At 38.6% G+C, this 19,426-nt stretch overlaps 2 protein-coding genes across 2 annotated transcripts; both read left to right on the forward strand.

Moving 5' to 3' along the window:
- Positions 1-176: 176 nt before the first annotated feature.
- LOC139151783 (uncharacterized) lies at positions 177-12,486 on the forward strand. The gene is made up of 4 exons (XM_070724767.1): positions 177-297; positions 568-660; positions 5,871-5,928; positions 8,127-12,486. Exons 1-4 carry the CDS (start codon positions 278-280, stop codon positions 8,406-8,408), a joined length of 453 nt encoding a protein of 150 aa, XP_070580868.1. The 5' UTR covers positions 177-277; the 3' UTR covers positions 8,409-12,486.
- Positions 12,487-14,401: 1,915 nt separating this feature from the next.
- LOC139151785 (ATP synthase subunit f, mitochondrial-like) lies at positions 14,402-19,177 on the forward strand. The gene is made up of 4 exons (XM_070724768.1): positions 14,402-14,548; positions 17,162-17,260; positions 17,873-17,989; positions 18,909-19,177. Exons 1-4 carry the CDS (start codon positions 14,533-14,535, stop codon positions 18,938-18,940), a joined length of 264 nt encoding a protein of 87 aa, XP_070580869.1. The 5' UTR covers positions 14,402-14,532; the 3' UTR covers positions 18,941-19,177.
- The last annotated feature ends 249 nt before the right edge of the window (positions 19,178-19,426 follow it).

The following is a 19,426-nucleotide window of genomic DNA, read 5'->3' on the forward strand; positions in this document are numbered from 1 at the left end:
AAACAAAAATACAGAAAAAAATAATCAAAAGTTAGCATTACTGGCCCTTTAACTAGACCTGATTGGCAATGCCGGTTGATGCAAGAAGATTCATTCACCCAACCCTGACTTCTCTCCTTCTTACAAATTAAATAAGATATACTGATGAGATCTATGACCATACTGTTCAACGTTACCGTTTATTATAATTTAATTTGTCGTAGGGGGCGCTCCCTTTACATCGCGCAGCCGCAGTACGACATAAACACAACCAGCACAATCGAGTAATGGCGACAAGATGACACAGTCAAAGGCAAGGTACTGCGGATTTTTTTTTTCTGCACAGCGTCAACAGTGTAAATCTTGAGTGACAAACGTCCTCTTTTGTGTCTAGTTGTCGATTTTTATACGAATTTTACAAACATCCAAGTGTTTTAGTGGTCATATAATGCCAAATCGTTTAGGAATGTCAGTCATGTAATCCACCACATCAGCAACAGAGATCCAATTTATGCATAGACAAGACGTCAGCTGTTTTCAGCCTGCTTCTCACATAATCATCTTACTTTAACCCCTTTTTCTTGAAAGCCGAAAGAGAGCAAGAGACGTCGACGACGATGTTGAGCTGGTGCCTGCTGCTAAGAGAAGTCCCAATAATTTTGCCGATCCTGGAATACCAAGGTATGTATTGTCAGCGTTACATAGCGTTCCATTCTTCTCGTGTAAAAACAGCTGGTAATGTGAAAGAGGCGGGGCACATATTAGACATGATCATTACGTATAAAGGTTTTAGAGAGGGAGGGGGATGGAGAAACGTTGAACAAAGTGAAAGTGAAAACAATTGGTAAACGCACAAAGATTTGTGGAGGGGTTCTTTTGTTGTTTGTATTCAACACCAGGAAGTAAGGTAGCTACTACCAAAGTTCATCAAAGTTCATGGAGCGCGCATAGGTGTAGGATGAACTGTAATATTATGAAAAATTGAGAGTTAAAGGTACTAAGTCGTCAGAACTGCACTCCTGGGTCGTGTGGAACCCATGCGACCAATGTTAACACTGTATCCAAGGTAAGATGATGTCGATAAAGGTTAAAACATGTTTGTCACAATCTGCATTTTATAATTAAATGTTGCAGTGAGGTGCATCTAGATATTGTGCACGAAATACATTGTCTGTAAACAAGAAACTCATACAGATGCAGTTTTAATGACGGTTTCCCTTTGAGTGAACTACAATTAATTAGTACCATCATACAAAGATATCATAGTATACATCTATGGAGCGTTATTCATGCCAAAATTAGAACCCCACTTTTCGATACCACTCATTCACTTTTCGATACCACTCATTCAGATTTTGACACTACTCAACCAGTTTTCGAAACTACCCATCCACTTTTCGATACCACTCATTCACTTTTCGATACCACTCATTCACTTTTCAATACCACTTAATCAGATTTTGACACTACTCAACCAGTTTTCGAAACTACCCATCCACTTTTCGATACCACTCATTCACTTTTCAATACCACTTAATCAGATTTTGACACTACTCAACCAGTTTTCGAAACTACCCATCCACTTTTCGACACTCGCAAAACCATTTCGCCACTACCAACTCAGTTTTCAATACCATTAAATCAGATTTCGACACCCGCAAAACCATTTCGCCACTACCAACTTAGTTTTCAATACCATTTACTCAGATTTCAACACTCGCAAAACGATTTCGCCACTACCAACTTAGTTTTCGATATCAGACACCCTAGCTCACTAAAGAGTTTTACGGCTATGAATGAGACGTCGATGAAAGAATTTGAGAGGTGCATGACAGAATTCGCTAGCAAATTCTTAGGTCGATTGGGGTGTGCTTAGGGGGGTCATATAGAGATCAGCAGTATGATCAAGATCAGCACTTTGTTCATGCTCAGAGTCCAAGAGATACTGTGCTATTTTCATCAATCTACTAGCACATGTAAGTTTATCAGCTGAACTGCTTCTATCGCCTGACGTCTCCATGCTGTACATGGTCCGTGTATCCATTGTATACCACGTGGTCAGAGTTTGACCTTCCGATTTACTAGTTTCCCATGCATATTACAAGAAATTTGATGGAAATTTCAGTGACGTCATATGACGTAGGTATGATGTGTTGTGACATAGCCACAACGCTTGCAAGCTGAGCTGTAAAAATTCTTTAGCGAACTAGGGCGTCTATATCGAAACCTAAGTTGGTAGTGGCGAAATGGTTTTTCAGTAACTCTGCATGGCAGGGCTGTGTGTTACATGCGTTATACGCCCTCCACCACAGCCCTGCAGACTGCTATATAGGCAGAACCGCTGGTAGCTCCTCGGAAATACGGCGCGCAGTTTCTCCGCCGAAAACAGCCGACTTTGAATCCAAAACTTACATTGATCTTCGTTTTCGAGCACACCCATCTCGCCTAGGTACACGATGTGCTCAGCCGCACTTGTAAACTTACGCAAAGCCTACTTTTCTCTCTCTATGTGAGGGAAGCGTTTGTATCTGCCGCCATTGTTAATCTCATTGAACCCAATAGCACTCGGGCGAAAAATGAGTGGTATTGAAAGTGAATGAGTGGTATTGAAAAGTGAATGAGTGGTATCGAAAAGTGGATGGGTAGTTTCGAAAACTGGTTGAGTAGTGTCAAAATCTGATTAAGTGGTATTGAAAAGTGAATGAGTGGTATCGAAAAGTGGATGGGTAGTTTCGAAAACTGGTTGAGTAGTGTCAAAATCTGAATGAGTGGTATTGAAAAGTGAATGAGTGGTATCGAAAAGTGGGGTGCTAATTTTGGCATGAATTACGCTCCATAATGCATCATTGTGTGCCTACTGGCTTCATGACAATTTATGAAAAAAACAAAACCAAAAAACCCAAAAGATATCCGAACTTTATATATATATATATATATATATATATATATATATATATATATATATATATATATATATATATATATATATATATATATATATATATATATATATATATATATTCAAACTTTATATATATATATATATATATATATATATATATATATTATATATATATATATATATATATATATATATATATATATATATATATATGTATATAATATATATACAGTGTTGGAAACTGGCCAAAATATTTGCCAGACATCAGGACTGGTAACTTTCAAAACTTGCCTGTCCTGCCAGAAAGTTGCCTGTCCTGAATTTTTGACAAATCCATTCATTCAAAAAACACAAAACCATTATGTACTTCAAACTGTAAACAACTTTATTTTCAACATGAGTATTAACTGTGATCTTACAAACAAACTGTTCTGAATTCCACTGTTTGAAATGAATTCTAATCCAGACTTGAATACAAAATTTCTACAATAACAATGCTGTTAACACTCTGATACATTGTGTTGATAACCAAGTACTGGACATTTCATCATTGATCTGTGCATGGTCTCCTTGATGAAATCAGTGCTGACATGAGTCAAGCACATATTACATCAAGTCAGTGTCACTACCAACTTCACTTTCCAGGAGATCAGAAAAGTCTGATTCATAATCAGAGTCCAGTCCCTGTCCTGCTACTAATGACTGTGTATCTGCATACCTTACAGTAAGTTTGGTATCATCAGTGATCAGCCAAGCAAACTCTGTCTTCCAAGACGCAACGACTTTCCTTTTCCGTTTCGTCCTATCGTACGCATTGTTGGCTTCCTTCTTACTTTCACCGGTGTCTTTATTTTTCTTTTGGGGAGGTTCTGTGCCAAGGAATCGACTCAACATTGTGTTTACGTCACGCAAACCCGTGCCGTTGTTGTACTTGTACTTGCACTGGCTGATATCGCGCAAATCTCGCTAGTGTGAGATTTACTAGTATGAGCGACTTCCTGTTTACCCGTGTTTACATGTCTCGCTTGCATTGCGTTCCGGCGTCACACAGTTGCACAGTTTCAGTAGCATAAGCGCGTTGAAGTCGGACGTATTGGTATACTACATTTCGTTTATTTTACACAACATCTAGAAGCAGCTGATCGATGAGATTACTGGGTATGCCGTATGGGCTACTATCGAGAGCCCGACACACGGACGTGGAAGTACAATTTTCCTCCCGTCCGACTGAAAAGTTACCCGTCTCGGACGGGAGGACGGGCGGTAGTTTCCAACGCTGGTGTATATATATATATATATATATATATATGTATAGGATAAAGCCCGAGTACGAGGGCTCTTCTGGTATATAAAGTCCAACCCAACGATAAAATGTCGAGGCCGCAGGCCGAGACATTTTATCGTAGGGTTGGACTTTATATACCAGAAGAGCCCGAGTACGAGGGTTTTATCCGACTTAAAAACTATCGCCCCTAACTGATATATTTTCGTTTTCAATGTGTTTATGTCAACCGTCCCCTTTGTCAATGTAACATGTTTAGGATATGAATTAAACTTTTATTTGTGAAATAGCCTTCCAATGTAATGGAACATCCTATAAATGCCCCAGGGCACATTATATAAATGCCCTAGGGTACAGCAGATTTTGTGTTGCAGCTGGTTTCCGCTGTGTTACCAAATTTGAATATTAAAACGTACCAGATGTCTACAGAATATGACATGTTCACTTTTGATTGGACAGTACTTTACTACGGCGCTGTCATTCGTTTCTAGAATTTGGTGACCAAGGCTTTATGAGTAGATAAAACACCCTGAATTGAGCACTCTGATTGGTCAATCAACAGCAGATAGTTTTTAAATATATATATATATATATATATATATATATATATATATATATATATATATATATATATATATATATATATATATCCACACACACACACACAAATATACTGTCAAAGAATAGTTAATTGTTATACCAGAAGTTTCATAAATTGCATACCAATGATGGTACTACGATATCCATGGAGTTCAAAAGTCAGTTATTGTGAATGGCAGCAATCCATACGTATTACGTGGTACATCCAAGCTAGCTATGACTGAGCACTGTTTTTATGTTCGATGCTGGACCATTTCAATGTGGTAAAAGTAGTGTACCAGTCAAACTTTATGTGATTGGAAAAAAATGGGGTCAAGTAAAAGTTTTGCAAATCTGAGAGTTTAATATGTTCACCCCAAATGCCCTGTAACGGTCCACAACTACCTTTGATAACATTTGGTTTGGACCACAGTTACTCTACTCCAATGGTTTGGTTGAGTGACAGTGGCCGTTTGGACCTAACCATTGTTATGAAAGGGTATACATGTGGGCTTAAACTGAGAACACAGTGCATTACCTTTTTAGGGGAAACTTTCAGTCGACTACGTAAGACAACTGTTATCAGGAGCAGGAATTTTCATGGTTTTTGGTCTGAAAAATGTTCTCATTTGCCACTGCTGGTGTAAAAGTAAAATGATGAACACTGGAAGGACAAGTGTAGTCTATGCCATATTTTTGCAATGCAAATCATATTGTTACCATGACGCTACAATTGCCTTCAAATTTCTCCCTGGTGCCAATAAATCAAATGCAGTGCTTTGTCTGCTGACCTATGATACAGTGAACTGTAGATACTCAGTGACGTGTAGCAGCTATAAACCATTGCAAGGGACTTTCAGGTTATCACAGAAATCCAAAAAAGTGAAATTCTCTCATTTCTCTCCACAATTCTAATGCACTTCACTTCCACACAAACCTGCTGACAGCAAGAAATTATTTTCATGGAATCAGAAATCGTAAACTACTTGGCCTTATGTGTTACTCATAAGTACATATTTAATATTTACTCTGTGTGTGTGTGTGTGTGTGTGTGTGTGTGTGTGTGTGCACATTGGTATAGTTATTTCTTTATGGATATTTGATTTGTTATCTTGTCTTTCTTTGTAGACCATTGCATAATGGACATTCAGAAGAATTTCATCAGCAGGAATCATGTCACTGTACAGTAAGTATTTGATTACAGTTTTCAGAATCTTTACACTGAAACTGATGTTAGCTTCGACACTAATCTTTGCAGGTAAAGTGATAGCTTCAAGACTCTCCTATTATCAGTGCATGATAAGTTTCAATCAAACTGTGGGGTTCTGTGTCCCTAAGTATATCTACACTGCATAACCATCCTGTTTTATTGAAAGTTACCTCGTCCTGTGATTTTGCATGACTCATAAGGGTCCCAGTCTAGAATAAAGCGGTGTAGAGTGACCAGTATGCCTGACTGTGTTGCCCAGTGTACCCTTAGACTAATGAATTCTTTGAATTTCTCGTAATCTAATTGCTTCAGCCCTACAGTAACATGTGTAAGAAGTAAAAATTTTTCTGAATCAGTTGTCCTTCTATTAGATAATGGAAAGTAAACTGAAAAGAGTGGTCAAGGGTAACTTTTGTTATCACATGCACAAGCCAAGTTTGTCATCTCTCGACAAAAATACAGGATTTATCCTCTGGTCATTCTATGTCACAACACCTTGTGTGCTACATCGTTAATTTTGGCGTGTCGTAACTTGTTCTGCTTCAATCTTTGATGTGCTTGTCCATGTAAACGAAACAACATGGCGGCCGTTATTTCTCCGATGATCGAAATTTATGTCTGACATGAACATTTCATAAAAATCAATTATAATTATGAGAGTCTGACAAAATAATCACTGTGCAAATTTTGAGTCTTGGTGTGTTAGTTTTGTCACCAATATAGAGGTTCTCTGCGTATATCTTGAGCGATCGTCTGGTATTTGCCCCTGTACACGAATGTACCAGTACGTGTGTGCCTCACTCAAGTTTCTGATGACTAGAAATGATTGACAAATTGGCCTCAGCATATATTATTCCATAAGTAGTTCAAAAGTTTAAATAACTTACTGTCGTCAGGAAAATTCCCTTCCTTCTGCAAAAAATGACAAATTCTTGGCTTGTGCACATGTGATAATTATGTTGTTCCCTAATCTTTTTTCTTCATTCAGCTTGGAAAATACTCATGACGTTGGTGACATGGTAATTATGTCACTTGTGTTTTCCTTTACTGAACAAAGAAAGATATTAGGGAATAATATCTAAATGTGTTTAATGTGTTTTCTTTGATTTTTGCTCCATCCGGAAAATACATATCTTGTTCTACTTTGTAGTCATGAAAAACTCAGTAATTAAATTCTTTGTTTTGCGTCCCCACCCGCCTAGGTTTCTAAGGTTTTCATGAAAAACACACACAGTGTATTTGAATAGGAAATTTTAGGACATTACCGCTTAGCTTTTCCGAACTAAAAATTGTGTTACAATTTGTTATTTGCTGCAATCAAATTACATTGTGTTAATTTTCTTGTGTGTGTTTTTCAGCCACTTAGATGCGTACCTTTTCTCATTTTAAGTTGACGCAAAAGAAAGAATTTAATTACTTTGGCCTCATGAAAAACTCAGTGTTTAACTTGGCAACAGCCTGTGCCATGTGTAATGTGTTGATGACTGAATTTTTGTCCAGACTCAAATTTATTTGTTGATAATCACAAAACATATATGAGATATCTTTTTGCAAGGCTGATGCTAAAGTATTTTGATGTACTTTAGGAAAGAAGAACAGGAAAATGTATGTATTTTTTAAAACAAAAACGATGAAAATTTTATCAAAGGTTACAACTATTGCCCTCTGAGGGTAGTATGCACCTCAAATGACTTAAACTTTTGCTCAAACTATCCTCCACAAAACTTTCAACCACTCTTCCGAAATCAAGAATAAAAATTAGGAGTCATGGTGCAAATTTTGGTACCAGATAAGCAAACTACTTAACAATTACCGATATTTGAAAATCAAAATGGCTGCCATCCCTGTATTAACTCTATTGGGAAAATTAACTTTTTGTTTTACACAAAACTAAGATGGTGAAAACTTAACTTACTCCAAGAGCTTCAAAATAAGCCCTCCACAAGAGGTAGATCAGACAAGAACTGTAAAAGTTGAAGAGTCCAAACATCTGTCCCGAAGGCGCATTCTACCTGAAGTGTCATTATGTTCTCCAAAGATTGCCTGTACGGTATAGTTACAGTAAGAGATGCCTGTATGGTTTCCATTTTGTATAGCATTGAATTCCTCCACACCAAAACTCCATTCACATTCTAAAATGGACATGTTTTACTCTTCTCCCCCAAACTTTACAGGAAAATGGCATGAGTATACAGCATGGGTTGGCAAATCATCTTCCAAGAGAAGAGCCACCTGGTTTCCCGTCTGCATGCCAAGAATACAACCCCCACGAAGGCACCGTCAATAATATATTACACAGTCCACCTGGGACGAGTGCTGAATTAACCAATCACAGCCACGATGATACAGACTTAGCCAATGAATATTATGGACACATAAACCAAATTCTCAGAGAAGCCCATTTTGCCAGGATGGCTAGGATAGGAAAGAATGAAGATCTTGAGCCGTGCTCGTAGCCAAACAAAAATATTTTACTTTTTTCGGTATTTTTACGTTGATAGCTCATTAATTTGTTTTGTATATGTGTAGTATGACAATAATTAATTTCATAAAATTCTTGTAATGCGTCACTGAATCAATTGAAAATACAACTCATGGAATTTTATAGTATTATTTCTACATATGGGGACTAGCAAATTTCAGGTAGTGTTAATTTTTTTCAACTTGGAAGCTGTGCAGGAGCTGTTTTCCAGTGACCTGCATAGGGTTTGCTTTGTCAGGAAAATTCACTCTTACAAAGCATCAGTTTTGTTTCTCTGTGTTGTTGAGGCAGAAAATAAACGCGATGCTTGATAAACCTACCAGTGTTTGAATTATGGGGAGAGCCATCGGTGAAACTCTTCAACTCGTGACTGGGTGGAGACCATTGTAGCTGGTGTATTGGCACAGGTTTCAAACTTCAATGGAAGGCACTGTCAAATATGTTGTTTGGTATCAGTATCCTGTAGCAATAAACAAAACCTTTACCACAGCTATGATGGTTTTACTTTATAAGCTCTCTGATGGGTGAGTAGTTTCTTGAGCTTTCTGTGATATATATGCCCCCGAAATTTTGGAATCAGTAGCTGTGAGTCATGCTTTCTGTGTTTGCCTACATCAACACTATTGATATTTGTAAAAGTTTGCTGGTTGATACTTTCCTCAACAAACCATGTTATGTGGTGGGTGACTTCACTGATGTGGTTGTCTTAAAGGCAGCCATTTTATATTGCCCCAAGGTTTCAATAGTGTTGTGTTAAAGAGGCACTCCCACTTTGTAACATTTTTAAAACACATTTTTTTAATGCCAACGGTCAATATTTGACTTGGCGACTGCGCGCGGATCGCGAGATATGGATAAAAACATGTCATTTCCCGAGCGTATTTTTCACATCCCGAAGTTTTACGATCGTTCTAATTTTGACTCGAAATCCCCCGAAGGTTTGTTGTTGTGCTGACTGACGATATTCTAGGGAGTCTACAATAAGTTCGAACGACGCAATTAATTTACTTCCCACTGCAAAGACTTTATATACAGCATTATGCCTTTACCTCAGCTAAATTTTTAAAAACTTCTCCTTAGTTTTTGTCGTTTTCATTATTCTTAATCGGTTGTATGATATTTTTAACCAATACCACATAAACATCAGTTTTTACATGTCAAATATTAGCCGCCTCCGATGACTACATTTTGTCGTCTGCCACACAGTACGCCGCGTGCGTGGTATGCACGCGTGGCATGCGTCTATGCATATCACGCGGCGGCCGCTATGTATCAACCGCACGTAACTGTGCTAGTCACCTATGCCAATTCTGGTGGAATCAGCAAAAATTGTTTTTCGTTTATACGCCAAGTCAGTAGGACTCAGCTTTCTTCCACAGGCCATGACCGATCACCGATGCCAGTGGTACTGTGGCGTACAGCAGCGTCAGCGTAGACTCGTACTCCATAGCTTAGTTGACAATGGCCCCAGTGCCGAACGTTTGATGTTCGGAAACTGAATTTAGGTGAGCCACCAGAATTCAAACTTTTACTTTTTTGAAGACATGTTTTTATCGATATCTCGCGATCCGCGCGCAGTCGCCTAATCAAATATCGACCGTTGGCATTAAAAAAATGTGCTTTAAAAATGTTACCAAGTGTGAGTGCCACTTTAAACAACCAGAATCTTGACAATGATGGCTGGTGCATACTAAGGACCCTTTCCATGAGCGCACTGCAGCCAGCGGCTGAAATTGGACAGGAAAGCAGACTAAAACTATCTTAGCCGTGGTGGAAGCTTTGTTTATGCTAAGGGATGATAACCTTAAAGAACAGATTTGCAAATGCTTGTCATGGAAGTTTGACGGTGCCGATACAAAGAGAAATGCTTTCCCAGAGAAAAGTCATGATTTGTGTTGCAGAAAGTGATACTACCTGTCTAACGTTAAACCAAACCTAAAGGGTACTAATAAAGAAAAGCAGCCCTAGTGTTTTCCTTCAAGGGTTTCAACATCAAATTTTTCAACAGTACAGCAAGTTTTGCTTTTAAGAATATTTTCTTTTCACTGAGCACAGTGTTTTCATTTGTCCAAACCAACCCTGTGCTGAATCTCGAAGATAACCAGATTACCAAGTAGTTCTCAAACAGAAAGTGTCCACGTAAAAACTAGATTGATTCTTAATTATAGTAAATGGATTCAGTGACAGTGGCTTTGTAAATCACTCACAGCTGTCTGAAAAATTATCATGATTACTGTGCACTGACGTAACTTTTCGAATTGCACACATTAGGCCATTTAAAGAAAATTCTTTGTTTGCCATCTTTGGATTTTTGAAAACCTACCAGCCAGCCAGCCAGCCAGGGAAAAATACCCAGACAAGAAACACAAGTGTATTAAGATAAGCTCACCTTTCATTTGGTTTCCTTTGGAAAAATAATATTTTTATTTGTACTGGTGTTAACATTGTTTTTGTTTTCTTAATTTTCTCTGAAATCCTGCCAGCACGTGGATGGCAAACAAAGAATTTTATTTTTAAAGCGCCTTTGCCACAAACAGTTGCGGTAGTTGTCTCTGGTCTCATTATGTATTTCCAAAAGTTGGTGTACCAACTTTGAAGCACTTTAAACAATGATGTTACACAGAGTGTGTGAAAACTACTACCAAGTGTGTTTCTAATTATCCAGTTGAAGCCCAGTGTCTCATGATTTGCCAACAAATTTTGTCCGCTGTCCCAGCATAATAGGGTAAAGAGCTGATGGATATCCCCAAGTGATGATTGGATAATAACTGTCAGCTGACAAATTTACAAAAGCTGATTGGATCTTTTAAAAAGATGAACAACTTTCCAAAAGCATCGCAGAGATTCCTGATACATAAGGACAGTGTAGTGTACAGATATCACAACCTTACACAGGGTAGCCTATATGTAATAATTATGTTTATTTTATAATGGGGAAACTATTGAATTTATTGATTTTGTTCGATTTTTTCTGAATGAATGATTTTTAACTGTGTTTCTGAACACCTTAGGTGTACAACTGTATCTTCTTGAATTTTCAGTAGCTCCACATTATGCATATGCACAGATCTTACAACAGCCTCCCCTAAACTGACCGATGTCCTTCCCTATGTTGTTACTGTATTTTAAAGGAAACTAGACTAACTGATGTAACTGTTAATTTGTGTATTTACTTTGTCATTGTACATGTAACACTATATACCTCTATGTTTTATTAAAAGGTACAGTGATTATTTAATATTTACATCTGTACAAAGAAGTAATCACAATTTATATTGTGGAAAGTTATTACACCCTCATTTCACAATAACTTGGGTCAGAATATATAATCTGTAGCTCATAATACAAAGCAGTGTATGTTATAGTCTTGCATGCCAGACCCAGAACCTGGGTCTGCACTTGATTGGCACATGAGGTGGTACGAGGCACAGTCGGCATGAGGGGAGAAGTGGCAAGCTGCAAGAAACCAACGGTTATGACTCACAGCTCGCCGCTTCGGCACTCATGGCATACTTCATGCGCCAATCAAGCACAGACACAGGTTCAAGGTCTTGAGTGTGAGACATAATAATGTATGCTGCAAAAGAACATAGAATTGTATATACATATTCGGAGGTAAATTTTCATGTAGAGAGCTGTACAGTTTACATAATAATAAGCTGTGAGCGGTAGATAGATTGGAGAAGCACGATTTGATGTCACATAGAATCAACTTTCAATGAATGACAGCAGAACTGGATAAGTTCATGGCAGCTATGATTTCTTTCTGCCACCAAATGAAATATTTGTATAGGATTTTTGAATCAAAGTGGCCATCTGCAATGAATTCAACATAGTCAATATGTAGTTTTCTCACAAGGCTCACTCCTATAGCTTGTATCATAAATACACCTGGTACAGACTGGGTTTTATCTAATGCTGAAAATGAATCGTGGCAGTACATGTATATTCATTTGTGCTTTGTGTTGATGAGTGTTGTTTTAGTTTGCAAATCTGTTGATGATTGCTTGTTAGGGATCGTGGAAATTAAAACATAAACATTGCAAACAAAACTCAGTGTGTTTGTTAAATATCTCAAACCCCTCAGCTCCCTTCAAGCAGAGAATTGGAAGTGCAAAAATCCAGTTATCAAATTATCAGCTGAATTTCTCCTTAACAAGACTTAACACTTCAGAACAAAACCTGTTTTAGTATCATGCATATACAATTCAATGGCATAACAATGGTATACAGTTGGGGTGAACTGTGCACACGATAATAGCGTTGATCGCGATTTCGGGTTTGTTACTAAATATAGCTGCACGCGCGCGACTTTCGGACAAATAAGCTGAAATTCGGACAAATTTTGTCGCTGTATGCGCGGCTGTTGTTGCAGTTTGTAGTCTCAGTCATCAATTCATACTGTGACACTAAATAGCCTTTCTAACACTCGCAGGTTTTATTTTCGTCGTTTAAGCAGAAATGCGGACAAATGTTTATTTATGCATATTAATGAGAGAGAACAGTGACGTCATTTACAATCAGCGCTATTGGAGCAGTATAGGTAACCCCCCCTTCCCGCAAAACAAACAGAGTTTGTTTGTCATGTTCATGATTCAATTACCCACAGCCCCTTATTGATAGTACATGCGTATTCATACATCTCTGATCATACAATCTCCCTGTTCTGAGATTTGAAACTTGCATAAAGTTTTCTTTCGTAGTAAATTCTGTCAAAACTGACGAGTTTTGGCATGGTTTTAAGTGAACCGTCTTTCATATTAAATTTATGGTGAAAGACTCTCAACCCATATCAAAATGCTACTATAAAATGAACTTCTTTCACACATAACAATTTTTAAGGTAAGACATTTGTCATTGTTTAAAGACATTATCAATATTATGGTAGTTTGGTAAAAATCATATAATCAGTACACTCATTGCCTGACATGAGTCAACACCAGTCTTTAAATAATTATGCCATGACAGGTCTTCACAGTTGTTTTACTGAGCTACATGTACATTCCGTTAGCATGTGTCCTCTAACTCACAGAATGCCTGCTGGTCTCTCTCATTTGATGTTGGCAGTACCTTCTACTTTGTTAGCCCTTTGCAAAAAATGTCTCAAAAGAGCAATAACACAATCATGGCAGCTCCAATGGCACACATGATTATGTACATCTCTCTGAAAATACAGGCAAACATAATACTTCAGCAGAATTGTAGATTAAACATTCTTTGACAATGATAATACCATCCGATCTTCTGCTCTTGAAATGTCTCATATTTTACAGCCAAAATAAAGACCTTTTCAAGATCGCTGCTGTGACTCAATGTTTTTCATGAAAGTTTGTCTCACAACTTTAAAAGTGCACTTTTCTCTAAAACCACGATTCCTACCCGGGAATATTCTATAGTGGTGGCCATGCACTGTGTGAATAATGCATAATAATTACATGATAAGTCTCTTTAGGATGAAGCATTCCTCATCAGTGATGAGACTTTGTAGATATGTGTACCTAGTGTATATTGTGCAGTTTATTTTGGTATTTGGTCATTTGTTATAAGTTTGTTTGTTTTTTCCCACTGCAGTACAGTGTTTCAAGGTCTGTTAATCATTTTGTTCACAAAATATTTGCATTGAGTTTGTTCCAGTTTTGGTAACCGTAATTCATTTGAAATGTTAGTTTCATGGTTCTGAAATGGAATAGCTGGCAAATCCTCGAACATGCATTTCACTTGTTAGTCGCTGACTAAATATTAAGGTGACCTACATGTTGTGCCCTGCCTACGTGCATGTATGTCCTCGGTGTATAGCCCATGAGCCCATACACATGACCTGGTAGTAGCGCCCTCATTGGTCACTTTCTGAAATCTTCGTCTGCGGCATGTGACCGCTTTATTCATTTAATCTTCCGACTCCCAGGATTTTATCAAGAAACGTTAAGTTGCGAATTGACGAAGGTGAAACGTTATCCATAACTTATTATAAGTATAATAAGAAGTCAAAATCATATCAAAAATTGTTTCGGTTTCCGATCATCTGCTAATGCTTTGGAACTTTATTACCTATATCACTCCGCATAACACCGAACTACACAGCCGCAGCCGGTTCCATCATGGCAAGCAAAAACCGTAAGTAATGTACTGAGTTGGTAAATTTTACAGAGTCATGTTGCAAGAGTTTCATAAACATATAGAGGGTTCTCGCAAGTAGTCTCGACAATCTTGAGGATCATACTGAAGAACCCAAATCGTTACGAACTGTCTGGATGCACAGCACAATATTTACACTCACTGACATGACCCCAGAAACCCTAACCCTACTTTTTCCCGTTGCTTGCCGGTGTGGGTATTTCAAGAATGTTGTTATATTTAGCAGAAAATATCATTAGTTTTCCAGAACATGGAAAAAATCATCTATTCGGGAGCTTACTAAATGGTATAGTGTCTTGTTAAGAGGTTTTTATTGCAATGAAATAAATCGTTTACATTGCAGCGCGCTGTAGTAATTATATCCCCAGCTGCAAAATTGGAATTACAGTCAACTCGCACTTTTTCCAACCCGCCCAGAACCAACTCGCCCGATTCCAACTCGCCCGATTCCAACTCGCCCGATACCAACTCGCCCGACGCCAACTCGCCCGATGCCAACTCGCCCGATGCCATTTTGCACATTGTTTTGAGATGGAGTGTAGTTATAGATTCCATGTACGCTAACCCGATGGCCCGAGGCCAGCTATTTTCATATCACGGGCCAGTAACTCGTGAAAGACGGTCCTGCTGTTCCTAAAAACGTGAGCCAGTATAACTGCAGAAACTATCCCTTTACGTAAAGAAGCCGAACGAAATTAATTTTTTCAAGAGATTTGCAAAACGTGAAATTCGCAAATAGAAAGTTTTCAGTGTTGGCACATATTTCAAACCGCACCTGTGGTTCTCAATGTTAGAAATATTTGTTGTTAAATAAAACGTTTGATGCGTACCAGGTACTCATAAAATTGCAAAATAGTATCGGGTGAGTTGGCATCGGGCGAGTTGAAATCGGGCGAGTTGGTATCGGGCAAGTTGGTTCTGGGCGGGTTGGAATCGGGCGAGTTGGTTCTGGGCGGGTTGGAAAAAGTGCGAGTTGACTGGTACCCGCAAAATTGTAGCGCTACGGTGAGGCGGTCGGTGAATTTTGGTTTTTGCGACTTCGCTCACCAGTAGCGCTACAATGCCGATGGCCTTGTAGAGGTGAAAATAAGCGCATCCCACTGGACTAGGCGTGTTGATGTGAAATGCTACATATTTACTGCATTTGGTCGTACCGATTTATCACTACTGAAGACTCAACACTATACTACATTAACCTTGTCGTTTACGGGGTTTGGAATTTGTTCAAACACGTTGATCGTGTTCCAATAAACATCGGGCGTGCGTTGGGCATCGGTGTTTCTTGGAGCCGCCATTACCAGAAGTTGGTAATCACGTCAACATGCCTTGTCCAAGTCCAATGGGGTGCGCTTATTTTCACCTCTACAGGGCCATCGGCATTGTAGCGCTACTGGTGAGCGAAGTCGCAAAACCCAAAAATCACTGACGGCCTCACCGTAGCGCTACAATTTTGCAGCTATTATATCCCCAGCCAGTGATCCAAAGTTTTGATCCCCAATCTAAACTACTGGTAAGCGTAGGCACAAACTTGCAGATCCATCGTCCTTCCCCCTCCTTCAGTGTTCGGGAGTTTTGCCCTACTTCCCAACGCAATATAGCCATGGGTAGAACTGTAAGGGCAAATAGGGTCGATTTTCAAACCAGATTAAAGTTATCCAGTAAACCTGGTGTCATATCTGTCCCTGTTGCAACTTCCAACTTACAATCCTGATATGTACTATCACCAGTAGCTGCAAAATTGTAGCGCTACGGTTAGGCGGTCGGTGATTTTTGGTTTTTGCGACTTCGCTCACCAGTAGTGCTACAATGCTGATGGCCCTGTAAAGGGTAAAATAAGCGCATCCCACTGGACCAGGCGTGTTGATGCGAAATGCTACATATTTACTGCATTTGGTCGTATCGATTTATCCCTACTGAAGACTAAACGGTAAACTGATCTAATCTTGTCGTTCATGGGGTTTGGAAATTGTTCAAACACGTCGATCGCGTTCCATAAACAGTGAGCGTGGGGCATCCATGTTTCTTGGAGCCGCCATTACTGGAAGTTGGTAATGGAGGCTCCCAGAAATGTTTTCAGAACACGATTGACGTGTTTGAACAATTTCCAAACCCCATGAACGACAAGGTTAGATCAGTTTACTGTTTAGTCTTCAGTAGTGATAAATTGGTACGACCAAATGCAGTATATATGTAGCATTTCACATCAACACGCCTGGTCCAGTGGGATGCGCTTATTTTACCCTCTACAGGGCCATCGGCATTGTAGGGCTACTGGTGAGCGAAGTCGCAAAAACCAAAATTCACCGACCACCTCACCGTAGCGCTACAATTTTGCAGCTACTGTCACCAGTAGAATGCTAAAATGTTGATAATTCTGTGTTACTTTGACATAAACAAATCAACAAATGCCAGTCAACCAGTACTTGACAAGACAGTTGAAAAGTCTGTAAATTTCACTAGCCAATACAAACTGTATTTCAAACTGTTTTAAATGTTCTATTATTACAGATATTTATATAGGTTTCTCACTTTGACCGCTCTCAGTTACAGTCTATACACGGTTTCCTTACCAAAGATATGCTTTTCTTGCAGTTCCAGCAAAGCTTGGAGAAGTTAAATTGGGCCAGCTTCCAACGTGGTTGGGAACGTGCTCGTTTTCACCTAAAAGTATCGGCAATGCCATCGGTAGAGGTAGGTAACAAGGCTTGTGAAGGGACAACAGTTGTTTTGAGTCATTTTGATGCTTTCACTTTGTAGTTGATCATAGCTACAACAAGCTCAAACCCTGCCATGGTCAAAATTAAAGTAATGAATTGTCATTCTCGTCATGTTTGCCAACATTCAAGAAGTGGTACAGCCACAAACTGATGATGTCAAACACCATAGTGTACAGTGAAAGCACCCAGATGATGTTAGAACCCATGGTACCATTTCTGTCGTATCCTAATAAGATTGCATTGATATAACAGGGAACCCCAGTAACATGATTGGGGAACCCCGGTAAAATTTACCGGGAACGGGCCTGAACAAAATCTCAGTGCTATCAGCCTTACCACTTTTTCAATGTTACTGATATGTTTCTATGTATCTCACTAGCCCCTAGTTTTGTTGTATAGAAATTTCGTAAAAGTGAAAGATCCATATAACTCATGCATGTCATTCTCTTTCAAATCTAGTCTGCTGTTGTATAATTGCAGGAGGGAAATTTTGAAAGTTTCAGTTGGGGAGATTGAGCTGACAGATTAAAATATCAAAAAGTGACAACTCCACTGATACAAAAAAAAATGAATTTCTGTTTGACAGGTCATACCAGGTTTGTCATGAAATATGTAAATGTCAAGAGGGGAAGTTTTGCACCAATAGGAATGTTCATAGCAATGTACTTCACCGTGAGTTATATATGGAGATATGAAGAAACAAGTAAGTGATGTTGTTCATTCTAGAATTATTGGAGAGATCAGATAGATAGTTTGGCATATCAGGTTTTCTGACGTTTACATCTTTGATGTCAACGGAACTTTCTCAGCAAAATTATAAAATGAAAGGAAAATTTTGCATATGTTCAACTGTATCTGCATTGCTAAAAATTTCATTAATGATGGAATGTCTGATGTGAGAAGGCTGCACTATATTTGAGCCTCTGCTGCTTGTCATGCATTGGTAGCTGCCGAGGTCAAGCATTAGTGCTAGACGGAGATACCTGTCTTCATGTAGCGCTACCCTGATGCCATGGTAGTGTTTCTAAGGGTGACAGGTGATAAATAGACACAACAACAGTACCCGTAGATGACATACATTGTCAAGTTCATGCCAGTAAAGTATATTGCTGCATATTCTTCAACTGTGGTGATAAAACTGTTCTCTGTAAAGGGCTCACCTGTTTGCCACATGAGTATACAAGTCATTCTTGGCTCGTAAGGGAAATTGAGAAACACCTGTTCTGTTCCATGTGTTTAATAACTGCTTTTGACAGTTTAGAATTCTACATTCTAGATGACTGGTAGTTCTTTTTAAGTCATGGTGCTCGACAAAATACAAGTTGTTGTGGCATCGTTATGTTCAGTCCAGTGTTGCTTTATCATAGCCCAGCTGTACTTTATGTCGTCCGTCTGAATTACATGCTGAATCACTTGAGATAAATCTTCAACATTTGCATACTGTCGGTTCTGTTGCGGACAGGTCATGAGTTGACATAGAGACTGATCTTTATCCAATTTTCAGTCAACAGATAAACATAACTTTTCATGATTAATATGACCAATGATAGATTTGTCTCCAAAAGATGATCATAAGATAGAGAAAACACAGTTATTTTTTCTATATTTAATTATCTCCACAGAGCATGAACGTACCAAAGTGTACCATTGGTAGTTTTATATGGGTGTGTGGTTTCCTGTGTGTGATCCAAGTTTCGAGAAGATGTGGTGCTCTGGACCTGCCTATCGGTGAAACATCGTGTCCTGTGTGCAACAACACTTCTTTGTATTTTAGTGTTCCATAATAAATTTTGTAAGAATATTTCCAACATGGAATTTCTTGGTTTGGTTTTCAAAACAACTGTAATTTCTGCAAAGAGTGCTATTATTCAATTAAATCTATCAAAAGAAACATCAGTGTGTGTAATGTCATGAATTTGTGAGAATTTGAGTGCGGTGTAGTATCCGTTAGGAGGAGGAGCAGGGGGTGAAAGTATTTCACTGTCAGCTAATGTTTGGTGTTAGCACAAAATTCCAGTTAGAAACTGATGCGTCATGTAAATTTCATCAGATGGAACAAAATACACATCATTTGACATTTTGTCTATACCATATTATTCAAAAAATCATCTATCTATGTATGCAGGAAGAGTGGTCAACA

Source organism: Ptychodera flava, chromosome 15 (assembly GCF_041260155.1).
Source record: "Ptychodera flava strain L36383 chromosome 15, AS_Pfla_20210202, whole genome shotgun sequence".
Classification (NCBI taxonomy): Eukaryota; Metazoa; Hemichordata; class Enteropneusta; family Ptychoderidae; genus Ptychodera; species Ptychodera flava.

Coding starts and splice junctions, on each gene's coding strand:
- LOC139151783 (XM_070724767.1), top strand. CDS start 278: ATGACACAGTCAAAGGCAAG. Junction 298..567: donor ATGACACAGTCAAAGGCAAG/GTACTGCGGATT, acceptor TTTTCTTGAAAG/CCGAAAGAGAGCAAGAGACG. Junction 5,929..8,126: donor AGGAATCATGTCACTGTACA/GTAAGTATTTGA, acceptor CAAACTTTACAG/GAAAATGGCATGAGTATACA.
- LOC139151785 (XM_070724768.1), top strand. Junction 17,261..17,872: donor CGGCAATGCCATCGGTAGAG/GTAGGTAACAAG, acceptor TCTGTTTGACAG/GTCATACCAGGTTTGTCATG. Junction 17,990..18,908: donor ATGGAGATATGAAGAAACAA/GTAAGTGATGTT, acceptor TTATCTCCACAG/AGCATGAACGTACCAAAGTG.